General features: G+C 36.6%; 1 protein-coding gene across 1 annotated transcript in view; it reads left to right on the forward strand.

Moving 5' to 3' along the window:
• Window positions 1–12,780, forward strand: part of Mcm6 (minichromosome maintenance complex component 6) — a 44,507-nt gene extending 31,727 nt beyond the window's left edge. The window contains exons 13-17 of the mRNA XM_027936816.2: window positions 500–661; window positions 4,599–4,734; window positions 5,424–5,579; window positions 8,102–8,241; window positions 12,276–12,780. Of these exons, the coding sequence (XP_027792617.1) occupies window positions 500–661; window positions 4,599–4,734; window positions 5,424–5,579; window positions 8,102–8,241; window positions 12,276–12,392 (711 nt within the window). The 3' untranslated portion in view covers window positions 12,393–12,780. The remainder of the gene's footprint in view (window positions 1–499; window positions 662–4,598; window positions 4,735–5,423; window positions 5,580–8,101; window positions 8,242–12,275) is intronic.
• Window positions 12,781–13,184: the final 404 nt, after the last annotated feature.

Below are 13,184 nucleotides of genomic sequence, written 5' to 3' on the forward strand. Positions count from 1 at the left end.
CCTTCACTTGATTATTCATGATATTGGGCTGCTCTTATTCTCCCAGAGGAAATTTAGTTGTGTAAAACAAAGGGTTATGAGTGACTTGTGTGTAAAAAGTATGTTTTCCATGACTGTATCTTGGTTCCTATGTGACCCTGGCACACTTCCTTAATATGCTGAGTTCTTGCTTTAAAAAACGATCTTTGGGTTGTAAATTTACTGAAATAGCCAATATATATTTATGTTGACTTCCTTTTTCCCCAAAACAGCATGAGTTAAGTAATTGAGCCTCAAGGTAATCTGAGCATTAATTTATTTAATGAGCTTTGACATCCAGAGATGTATAAGGTGTTACATCTTATTCTATTATAAACATCATTGAGAAATGGCCATTTGCTTAAATACTAAGTCTACTGTCTCCATGTTCTTAAAATTAGTATATGGAATTCAGAGGCCTCCTTGGCATTAGTTTCTGTAGTAATTCATTGTTGGTGACATCATTGCTGTTTTAAAACAGATTTCCAAAGAATCAGAGGACTTCATTGTGGAACAGTATAAACGTCTCCGCCAAAGGGATGGTTCTGGAGTAACCAAGTCTTCATGGAGGATTACAGTGCGTCAGCTGGAGAGCATGATCCGTCTCTCTGAAGCTATGGCTCGGATGCACTGCTGTGATGAGGTATGAGTCACTTTGACATGATGAAAATTGAAATTAATTTCTTGGCTTATAGGCATATTTCTATCTTTGGTATGGTTCATCCTAGAATTATTTGCAGATTTATTTTTATGTAACTGCTACACGCTTACAGGATACATGACCATGAAAATTTTTTCCCTTTAAGAAGGTTGCTATCAAGCATCTATTAAACTCGAGTGGTTATATCAATATTAATGAGATAATCACGGATAATAGTGAGCTACCATTTATTCAGGAAAAATGTATTTAGTCTCTACAGTGTGCTAGGACTCTGGGCTGAGGAAATAGGTATGATCATGTAATCTCTGGCCTCAAAAGAAATTCTTAGGTTTTTATAATATATGGGGATTGTTTTTCTTAGTTGGAGTTTTTTATTTTTTGGTACTGAGAGTTGAACTGGGCCTCATACATGCTAAACATGTACTTTACTACTGAGTTATATCCCCAGCCCTATGGTCTTTTAAGTCGTTATTTGATCCCTGGGTTCCATAGGAATATATTAGAGAGTGTTGAGGTAAAAAAAAATTTGTACCTTGGAAGGGTATTCAAGCCCCCCATCTCTGCTTCAGCTGAAGTAGCCTTTATTTAATTTTTTATATTAGGTTAGATGTAAGATTTTGTTTATCAAAGGGGCTTGGATTTATTAAAAGTATATATATATTACATAGAAGAAAATGTACACCTTGGTGATTTTTTTGTTTCCTTTTTTAATATACATTCTTAATGACTGCTTTGCTGAAGATAAAAAACATTTCTATTCACAAGTTCAAAGCCAGCCTCAGAAATTTAGCGAGACCTAAGCAACTTAATAAGACCCTGTCTCAGAATAAAATATACAAAGGGCTGGGGCTGGGCACAGTGGCACACACCTGTAATCCTGGCGGCTCTGGAGATTGAGGCAGGAGGATTGTGAGATCAAAGCCAGCCTCAGCAATGGTGAAGCGCTAAGCAAATCAGTGAGACCCTGTCCCTAAATAAAATACAAAAAGGGCTAGGGATGTGCTCAGTGGTTGAGTGCCCCTAAGTTTCAATTCTCAGTATCAAAAAAAAAAAAGAAAATCTATATTCCTGAAAGTTTCCTTATTTCCCTTTTCAGGCTTAGCTTCCTCCACCCCCCAAATAATCATTTTTCAGACATTAGGCACTGTTTTTATCTCATAAATTGTTTTTCCTCCTTTTTTTTAGATTTTCTTGGGTTTGTTTGTTTGTTGGGGGGGGGGGGCGCACTAAGGATTGAACCCAGGAGCATTTCATTGCAGTATATCCCAAGTCCTTTTGGCTATTTTGATACATTTGCTGAGGGTCTCCTAAGTTGCTGAGGCTGGTCTCAGACATGCAATCCTCCTGCCTTGGCTTCCCATATCACTGGGATTATAGATGTGTACCACCATACTGAACTAAAGTTTTCAGATTTTCTGATGCATTATTTGACAAGGTACTTTTACACTAACTTACTTAATAGTCTTTGACTCACCAAATGTTTAATGTATACCTTTGTGAAATAAAATATGAATTGAGAGCCCTAACTAGTGGGAGTGAGATATGCATTTAATTAAACCTGTAAGGAATGAAGGAATATATATTTTTTGAGAGGAGAATGTTATGATAGAACATCACAAACAAGAGTACAGAAGTCAGAAATCAATTATTTTATTCCTCAAGAAGAGGAGAGTTTGTGGAGGTGCTAGTATTTAAGCCTCATCCCTGAAGAGAACAGAATTTCAAAATGAGTTCCAGAAAACTAATATGTGACTAGGCATGGTGTTGCATGCCTATAATTCCAGCAACTCCAAAGGCTGAGACAGGAGAATCACAAAATCTAGCCAGCTTGGGCAACTTTTTGAGACTCCATCTCAAAAGGGCTGGGGATGTGTGACTCAAGTGCCTCTGTATTCAGTCCCCAGTACCATACATAAACACGCAAAAAAACTCATCTGTGTCTTAGGGCAATCTCTAATATAGTTATCATTTTTTAAAATTAGTCTTTATTTTATTTTTTATAGATGGGCACAACATATTTTATTATTTTATTTTTATATGGTGCTGAGGATTGAACCCAGTGCCTCACACATGCTAGGCGAGTACTCTACCACTGAGTCACGTCCCCAGCCCTTAAAATTAGTCTTTAAATAGGTAGAAGGGTCACATAATCTAAAAATAAGTACACATAACCTATACACACAAATAACTTGTTTTGAATGAAATTGGGTATCTTTTCATATATTTTAAGAGCTTGTATTATCTCCTTTTATGTTTATTCTTTGTCAATTTTTTATTATTTTAGAAGGTTTTCCTCCAATATTGTTTGAACTTTCCCATTATTTCCTCTAAGAGTTCCATCATTTGCATTTAAATCATCTAAACATTGGTATTTATTTCACTATAAGATATAAGACATGGGGCTGGGGTTGTGGCTCAGAGGTAGATCGCTCACCTACCATGCGAGAGGCCCCGGGTTCGATCCTCAGCACCACATAAAATAAAGACATTGTGTCCACCTATGAGTTAAAAAAAATAAGACAGGAATCACTTGAAACCCTGGCCCCTCCCTTAATTCTTTTTTAAGCTGTTTTCCAACACCATTAGTTCATTTTATTCTTTTCACATTGGTTTGGTATGCCTTTATTCCATATTCATATGGTTGCTAGGATCTCTTTCTAAAAGATTTTCTTATTTTGTTCTATTAGGCCTATCAGGTCCTGTCACATTGGTACCCTGATTTTTTAATCAGTGGGACTTTATATTTTAAATGTAGGGCTACGCTAGTTCCAATGCATTGTTTCTTTTAGTTGTTAGTAACTTGGAAATCAGCTTGCTTAATTTACAAACAAAAAGCTATTGAAATTCACATTGATATAACATTAAACATATATTATAACTATGAAAATTCACTTTTTTTTTAATGTTGTGCTAAGAATTGAACTCAGTGCCTTGCACATGCTAGGCAAATGTTCTACCACTAAGCCACATCCCCAACTCAAAATTCACATCTTTATGATTAATTTTCCTAAGTCAAAATGTTATAGCAGTTAGAGTGGATTGGAATTTGCTACTATAAAAATCTCGGCCACTTTAAGACAAATCTTTTTGATCATGCTACATGTCCCTTTAGTCAGCAGGGGCCTCTTTGTGTCACTCAGATTCCAGCTGATGGAGGCTGATATAAGGGCTCAATCTTGAGCCAAGTATCTGTGAAAGCAAAAGCAAGGAAAAGAACAGGTAGAGAGCCACCTTGCTCCTCTTAACCATCAATCCAGAAGTGAAACTTCCACTCACATTTCTGTGATCAGAGAAGTTAATGTGGCTATATAACCTAAATTTAAGCAGGTAAAGAAGTGACTTTCTTCCAGATCCCCAGAATGGGGGAAAAAAATTCTGAATTCTAATGACTACCACAAGTATTGGTATCTTTTGTTTCAGTAGTATTTAAATTTTTCTTTATGTGATTTTTACCTATTGTTTTTTGATATTTTGTCATCCTTTTTTCTTGTTACTAAAGGTAGAATCTTGTATTTCATTTTCTAAATGTACATTTTCATTGCTGTATTATAGTCTGTTGACAAATATGCCACAATTTGTTCATTCATTGTTCTGTTACTGAACGTTTGAGTAACTTGTAATTTTGGTTCTTATGGGACATACTTGTGTATGTGTTCACATTTTTGTGAGTACATATCTAGAAGTAGAATTATTGGGTCTTTGATATATATTTAGTAAAAACTGCCAGTTTTATATCAGTTTGTATGTTTGCTGTGCATTCCTGCCAACACTTAATATTATCAGCCATTTTAGCCATTCCGGTAAGGTTATAGTACGATTTCATGGTGTGTGGGTGTGTGTGGGTGTGTGCAATTTTTTAATCTATTTAATATGTCAAGAAGATTGACTTAACTGAATTACTTCATCATTCTTGGTTTAGGTTCAACCTAAACATGTGAAGGAAGCTTTTCGATTACTGAATAAATCAATCATTCGTGTAGAGACACCTGATGTCAATCTAGATCAAGAGGAAGAGATCCAGATGGAGGTAGATGAGGGTCCAGGTGGCATCAATGGTGAGATTTTTTTCATAACTCTTCTTACTTAGGGACTAAAATCTTCTTTTAGATGTCATATGATACAAGTATACTTGTTGATGGTTTTGAAGTGTATTTAGTAAAAGGAGAAAACATTTAAATTGTTTTAACCATTTATAAGTTAATATAATATAATTAAATAGTTGATATAAAATATGTATATGCTTAGCTGGGCATGGTGGCACATGCCAGTAATCCTAGTGTTTTGGGAGGCTAAGGCCAGGAAGATTGCAAAGTTGATGCCAGCCTTAGCAACTTATTGAGACACTATCTGAGCTGGGGATATAGCTCAGTGGTAGTTCAGTCCCCAGTAATCAAAAAAAAAAAAAAAAGGCGCGTATGTGTGTGTACACGCTTGAAAGAAATTCAAATGATGGTATTAGACTTAAGTCCTTTGGCCTTCACCCTTATTTTTAGTATTGTTACTTTGATCTTGAATTAAAAACATTTTTCAAGCATATTATGACAAGTAACTTAGAATTGTTAGTTTTGTATATGATATTGTAAATGGACTTTTATATCATGAAATCTTTGTCTTCTATCCCTCATATTCCTTCATATCTTCACTAGTAAAGTCTATCAGTTTGCTTCTAATTTATTTGTAAATGTTTGATAAGGGAATGTTGAAGTCATAAAAACAAGATGCAGGTAGTTAATTTTTCATATAGGTCATGCTGACAGCCCTGCCCCTGTGAATGGAATCAATGGCTCTAGTGAAGACATAAATCAAGACACCATTCCCAAAGCTTCCTTAAGACTGGGCTTTTCTGAATACTGCCGAATCTCCAACCTTATTGTTCTTCACCTGAGAAAAATGGAAGAAGGTGAGGCTATGTCTAATATTGTTCTGTGCTCACTTATATAAGCTGTATTTACATAAGCCACTTTGGATTGCTAAATATTGTATTGTTCTAGCAAAAGAAATGATAAATCATTACACAGACTCGCTTTTTTCCCTTTTCTTTTTCCCCTCCCCCACCCACTTTCTGCATTTTATTTTATCACACACTCACTTTAGCAAAGTAAATTTATGGAGTATCAACATAACCTGCCAGCCTGAACATTTTCCAGCAAGTTTATTGTCAGAAGTTTTTGGATCAGGCTGGGGATATGGCTCATTTGGTAGAGTGCTTGCCTCGAATGCACAAGGCCCCGGGTTCAATCCCTAGCACCACCAAAAAAAAAAAAAAATTATGGATCGTTCTTATTTAATGATCTTGGCCTATTTCAGTAATTTTGAAGCAGAATTTTTGGATCTGATAACATACAAAGATACACATAGGACTGGGGGTGTAACTCGGTGGTAGAGCACTTGTATGTTGTTTGCAAGATGCAAAATTACTACTGTTGGGCTGGGGATGTAGCTCTCAGTGGTAGTGCACTTGCCCACCATGCACATGGCTCTGGTTCCATCCCCGGCACTACCAAAAAATTTATCAGCAGAGATTGTCTTACCTTACTGAATATTTGAACTCTGCAGTTTCTGCCCTTGTTTCCCTGGAAACTGTGGACGAGTAGAAGGAGAAGATGCAATAAAGTGGTCACTACAACACATCAGCTGTTTTATCCCCACTCCTTTCTCTCATAAATTAAAAATTAGGGAGCTTGCGTTTTTTTGTTGTTGTTGTTTGTTTGTTTGTTTTTTTCCTGTTGTCTTGGGGGGGGGTTCAGGGCTCAGGTAATTTGAGCATGTTAGGCAAGCACTTTGCCACTGAGTTATACCTTTAGACTCCATGTTCTTGTATTCATGTTATACTTCATTATTCTTTTTACATGTTTGTTTATATTTATATTATTATCATAAAATACAATTTATATAATATTTATATATTTATTATATTTCTAATATTATTATATTTATTTTTTAGTTGTTGTTGGACACAATACCTTTATTTCACATATTTATTTTTATGTGGTGCTGACAATCGAACCCATGGTCTCACACATGCTAAGTGAGTGCTCTACCACTGGGCCATGACCCCAGCCCTCCTGGGTTTTTCTTTTTTTCTTTCTTTTTTTTTTTTTTTTTAGTTGGTAATGGGCCTTTATTTTCTTTATTTATATGCAGTTCTGAGAATGTAACCAAGTGCCTCACACATGCTAGGCAAGTGCTCTACTACTGAGCTACAACTCCAGCCCCTGTAACTAAGTTTTAAACATAGCAAACTGTTGATGGAAGAAAGACATGATTATCACCCAGACATTGCATTCCACAAGTAAAGTGTTTTTTTCAAGTATTTTTTTTTAGTTGTTGATGGACCTTTACTTTATTTGCTTATTTATATGTTGTGCTGGGAATCGAACCCAGTGCCTCACACGTATGAGGCAAGTGCTCTCCCACTGAGCTACAACTCCAGCCCCCACAAGTAAATTTTACTTGGTTTTCTCTTCTTACCGAATCAAGTAACTTGTTATTTCTCAGTCCCCAAGTAATTAGCTGTTTTCTAGCATAGGGAATACAACTTTAAACCGTGGAAGTCACTTGTTCAAGAACTTTTGGACAAAAACACTGAAGTTTTACTGCAGCCATAATAAAACTTTTCAGAGGCATTAACTACTACTTGAAGAAAATTAAATCTGCATTAGACTCTGAAAAGGAACTAATAAATTAAAAATTTACCTTTTTTTGGTGGTTTTTGTTTTTGCTGGTGCTTGGGGATTGAACCCAGGGCCCAGTATGCGCTGAACCCAGGTCTGTTCTGAGTTTTAGTTCCTTAGAATTTTCCTGATTTGATTTTGTATTTTATTTGAAACTGCTTGAACCAAAAAGTAGAGTTTTCTTTTATTACCCTTTATATCTATGGTGATTGTGTATCTAGGTTCCAGCTTTTTTTGTGAGTTGAGAGTTCTACCTTGAACAGCTATTAAGTTGGCATGGATAGACCTTGATAGAATAAATTGTTAATTTTTTATTTTGAAGGACCACCTGTGAATTTTACATCTTAGTTGACTCCAGTGCCATAAAGTTCTTTTTTCCAAAGAGGAAATGTTATATCTAAGAAGTTTTTGCTTGCTGTTGCTTTGCTCCTGATTTATGCTTTCAGTTTCTCTTAGTGATGAAGCATAACATGAAGGAAAGACCTTCATACTTTGAGATCTTAATAGCTTTAGGACACTTATCTTATCTCTGTTTTATCAGGTTTTTCTTCTTTTCTGGATAAAGTGTACTTTAATACAAATAATATGATAAGTTATTTCCAGCTTAATGCTGGAACATAGTAAACCTTATTTCAGCAGATGCACTTTGTGACAGGTTGATGGTTATCTGTTCTGTACATTATCTTGTGTATGCAAACCCCCAAGGAATGTTTACTGAATTCTTGTAAAATGCATTTTTTTGTTGCAGAGGAGGATGAGTCAGCATTAAAGAGGAGCGAGCTTGTTAACTGGTACTTGAAGGAAATTGAATCAGAAATAGACTCTGAAGAGGAGCTTATAAATAAAAAGAGGATCATAGAGAAAGTCATTCATCGACTCACGCACTATGTATGTACATAATGGCATTTGCTTTAGTAATTAATGAGGGAGTTCATGTCTCCTATCTATATGGGCTCATTAACAAAATGTATTTTTAATGTGTTTACCTTGAATTATTGGGGTGTTAACAAGTAAATGACTTACTTCCTTTGCTAAAACAAGCAGAATTGGGGGGAAATCAGAGAAAGTGGCTTTGGTATCTTAACTGTTTGGGTGTTTTTAGTTTTAAACCTCTTATTTTCCAGCATTATCACCTGTTTTTTGTATTTCATCTTTCTTATATCCTTATCTCCCATCTTTGCTTCTTCAGCTTTCTTCTCTCTTTGTCTTACTTGTCAAAACCCCAGCCTTGGTTAAATTTAATTTTTAATATTTATTTTTTAGTTGTAGTTGGACACAGTACTTTTATTTTATTAATTTATTTTTATGTGATGCTGAGGATCAAACTGAGGGCCTTGCATGTGCTAGGCAAGCACCCTACCACTGAGCTACAACCCCAGCCCAGTTCTTAACTTTTTGTTTTGTCAACTTCACAATAACTGTAAAGCACTGTTCCTTTTCCTTAGACAGTTCATTTTCCCACTCTTAACTATTACATTGCTTTTCTCCACCCCTTGAATCAGCTGGTCATTCTCATTATTCAGTCTGTCTGCAGCATTTGTTAGTTGATTACTCCTTCTAGAAAACTACCTTCCCCTTCTCCTTCGTCTTTTGTGTCATTTAGTTTCTTTTCCTGAATCTTTCTCTCTTTTTAGATAATAGACACAAATGTCTTTAGTGTAAGCATTCTCATTTGGTTTTATGAATTCATCCAACTGTTGATGACTCCCAAATTTATAGCTATCTCTCTCACTTCTATAAACTCCAGATGTATATAATCAGTTGACCGCAGAATGAACTAATAGACTTTTTGCCCTTAATGTGTTCAAAACAGAGTTCTTAGTGGAACATAGTGATGCGTGCCTATAATCCCAGCAACTTGATGAAACCCTGTCTCAAAATAAAAAGGGCTGTTATAGAGCACCCCTGGGTTTAATCCCCAGGACCACAAAAGAAAAAAATTCTTTCCCTCTTCCTCTGTTTTCCCATTTATTCAGTTGCTATAGGCCAGATTCCTTGGAACAATCCTTAATTCCTCTGTTCTTTTAATGAAAAGAACTAATGAGTTCTCCAGCTTACCCAGGTCGCCAGGCCTGAACCCCTACATCCACTTGAATATTGGCTCTCTGCCCCGCAGCCAGTCAGGGTTTTTTAGAACAGAACATAGGTTATTTTTCTTCCCTACTATTAAGTGCTTTATTCACATTTAGAATAAAATTCAGTCTCCTTGGCATGCCATGCAGAATCTGGCACAGGTTAGCCCCTGTCTCTCATTTGTTTCATAGCTCTCTTCCTTTTTGCCCATTCCTCTCCAGTGACACTGCCTTGTCATTATTCCTTAGATACACCAAACATGAAGGGCTTTGCACTTGCCTTTGTCTCTTTTTTCTGGGGTCTCTTCAAATGTTACCTTCTCAAAGAAGCCTTTTTTGCCCAACATGTCACGATAACAGCCTTCTCTATCATCCTGCTTTGTGTTGCTTCACGATGGTTTTTATTGTCTATTCTTTACTTAGGTGTTTAGTTTATCACTCTCAGAATGTAAGCTCCATTCTTGGAGGGCCAAATAAAACTTTGTTTTATTCACTGCTATATTTCTGGAATGCACAGTGGTACCTACAACATAGAGGGGTCAAATATTTATTGAATGATAGGATTTTCCAGTACACATGGCAGAGAGTCAACCATCATGCCCATTCACTCAGTAATGCTCACTATTTAAATATTACACCTCACGTGTTAGGGTTGTATCACCTGAAAACATTACCTGTGGGGTTTAGATGGATATGTGATTATAGGTGTGTGTAGAGGGGTGATAACTAATGCTCAGGTCAGGATCTAGTAAATAATTTGTATGAAAATTTAGGCTGGATTGAGGTAGTGTGCATACAGAGTTGTCTTTCTAGTGGTGGGAAATGTCTTTGCATAGGCCAGGCCTTCTCTCCCTAGTGCTCCATGGGATCAATACAACATAAAATATCCAGACAAGAAATTTGTGTGAGGATTATAAAACACACCAGGGAGCTAACTGATCTGAATCAAGGTTCTTTTTAGTTTGACTTACCACGGAATGATAGGATTTTCCAGTTCAAGACAAGAGAACCTGTGCTGTGCTGCTCAACATGATAGAGTGCTTCAAAGGGTCCAGTCCCCCATAGTGGCAGCAGTGCTCTAACTATGGGGCATTGCCAAACTACTACTACTATTTTTGTTTGTACCTGGGATTGAACTCAGGGACATTTGACCACAGAGCCATATCCCCGCCCTATTTTGTATTTTATTTAGAGACAGGGTCTCAACTGAGTTGCTTGGTGCCTCACTTTTGCTGTGGCTGGTTTTGAACTCCTGATCCTCCTGCTTCAGCCTCCCAAACTGCTGGGATTACAGGTGTGCACCGCTGTGCCCAGCTGCCAAACTTCCTAGGATCAAATCAGTTCTTTTCCATGGGGTTGGCTAAAAGCTCTTCTCATTTATGGATATTTTCCACTAATTAACAAATATACTAGACTTGAATTTAAGGCTGGGCTCAGTGGCGTGTACTGTAATCCTAGTGACTCAGGAGCATAAGACATTCTGAAAGATTAAGCATATGCCACATTCTGCATGTGCTGATATAATAGGCTGAAGCGTGAAAATATATGAAAGGTGAAATGGATCCATTGGGCCAGTCTTTGAATAACTATAAAACAACTTTATCTTATCAGAATAAAGAAGACTGAAAGTCTCCATGTGATATTCATTAGTCAGAGGTTTTCAGAGTTCCATTATGTTTATCAAAATAAGCATTGTGATTGTGATTGGCAGTGATTATTAATGGTAATTGACTAAGGATCTTTCTCCATAAGAGAATCTGAATAGAAAAGTCAGCCATATAATCCTATCATTCAAGTCTCAAACTCTGGTTTTTGTTTAATGTTTCCAGATCTCAGGTCTGCACGTTTTCTATGCATCCAGTTCTGAAGTTGATACTTTCAAGGATTAAAGAAATTTTAGCTAGGTGCATTGGCACATGCCTGTAATCCCAGCAGTTCAGGAGACTCATTGCAGGAGGATCACAAACTCAAGGCCAGCCTCAGCAGTTTAAATCCACAGTGCATGGATGGATGGATGGATGGATGGATGGATGGATAGATAGATAGATAGATAGATAGATAGATATGTAGGTCAGTTGTAACGTGCCCCTGGGGTCAGTCCCCAGTACAAAAAAACGGTTGAGGGTATAGCTTACTGGTAGAGCACTTGCTAGCATGCACAAAGCACTGGGTTCAAGCCACTGCACTACAAAAAAAAAAAAGCATTTTCTACTTTGGCTTAAGTAGATAATATTAAATAAAATTAAACAGATTTAAATATTAGAGAATTTTGCATAATTTTAAAACTCAAGCATTATCTTATTTTTCCCCACATTCAAGCATTACTTTTTTCGAAGTTATATTTATAATCATTGGATGTAATGTGCCAGGAAACATTAAATCACATTACCTGTTGAGCTTGCTTATATGTTTCTTTAATTTTTTTTTAAGGTTTATTGTATGAAAAGTTCAGCAACCTAATGGAAAGGGTGTTTAGCAGAACACTGATAGTGAGTTTAAGGAATAGTCCTTGTCCTGGAAGTTTTGGATGGTGAAATCAAACAGATATCGGTGATAAACCTTCAGGAGGATTAGTATATCTGGACTTTTTTTTGCCAGGCACAGTGGTGCACATCTGTAATCCCAGCAACTCTCTGGAGGCTAAGGCAGGAGGTTTCCAAGTTTGAGGCCAGCCTCATCAACTAAGTGAGGCCCTAAGCAATTTATACTCTGTCTCAAAGAGCTGGGGGTGTAGCTCAGTGGTAAGACACCCCTGGGTTTAATCCCCAGTACTACAAAAGTAAATTTAAAAGTGTGTCTGAACATTTTTATAATACTGCTAGAGACCTGAGGGAAATGTTTGTTTTATAGGACCATGTTCTAATTGAGCTCACCCAAGCTGGATTGAAAGGCTCCACAGAAGGAAGTGAGAGCTATGAGGAAGATCCCTACTTGGTAGTTAACCCTAACTACTTGCTTGAAGATTGAGATATTGAACGTAATTGACCAGAGCTAAGTCACTGTGCCACACCACCTCCTGACCTGGAGCCTGGATGGAGCTCTGCTAGGATGAGAATTGTTTCTGGGAATGATGCTTCAGGATTTGTTTTGAGAAACAGGAACTGAGGTGATGGTCCTGTGTATCACATCTATTACATGCTTTCTATCAACATGGGCTTCAGCTTATTCCTTGTGTATTTCTTGTCTTAATGAAGTTGGACCCCCAATAATGTGTGGTTTCTGGAACTGAGACCTTCGTTTTCATGTGAGGAGGAGACCTGTCACTTTCATGGTATATAGTATCCTATCAAGGAAATCACTTTTCCAGTTGCCAACTGCTGCTTTTATTCATCAAAATAAAATAACTTGTTCTGAAGTGTCTGTTGGATTTATTTCTACTCTGCTGTGATTATCATGTCCATATACTTTCAAGTGCTAGTTCTTTTTTGCTAATCTGGAGTGAAGGTGTGGGTGGCATTATGGATTTGGAATTAGGTTCCTTGAAGAGGAGTCATTAGAGAGAATGAAAGCTAGAGACCTTGGAGATGACTTTCCAAGGGTAATTCCAGTGTCTTTTTTTTTTTTTTTAAGGTAATTCATAAGAAAGTTTTTCATTAATTTTTTTTTCATTACTCTTTAATAATTTCTTTTACTTCTGTGTTCTAAGGGAAATTTTTAAATTGCTCTTATAAAAGTAATGTCACTTTCTGTATTATAAACTTTGTCTTCAAATTTTATGACTTTTCTAGAAAAAATTATTGCTCTCCATAAGATTTAGCT

The sequence above is a fragment of the Marmota flaviventris genome, chromosome 11, assembly GCF_047511675.1.
Source record: "Marmota flaviventris isolate mMarFla1 chromosome 11, mMarFla1.hap1, whole genome shotgun sequence".
Taxonomy (NCBI): Eukaryota; Metazoa; Chordata; class Mammalia; order Rodentia; family Sciuridae; genus Marmota; species Marmota flaviventris.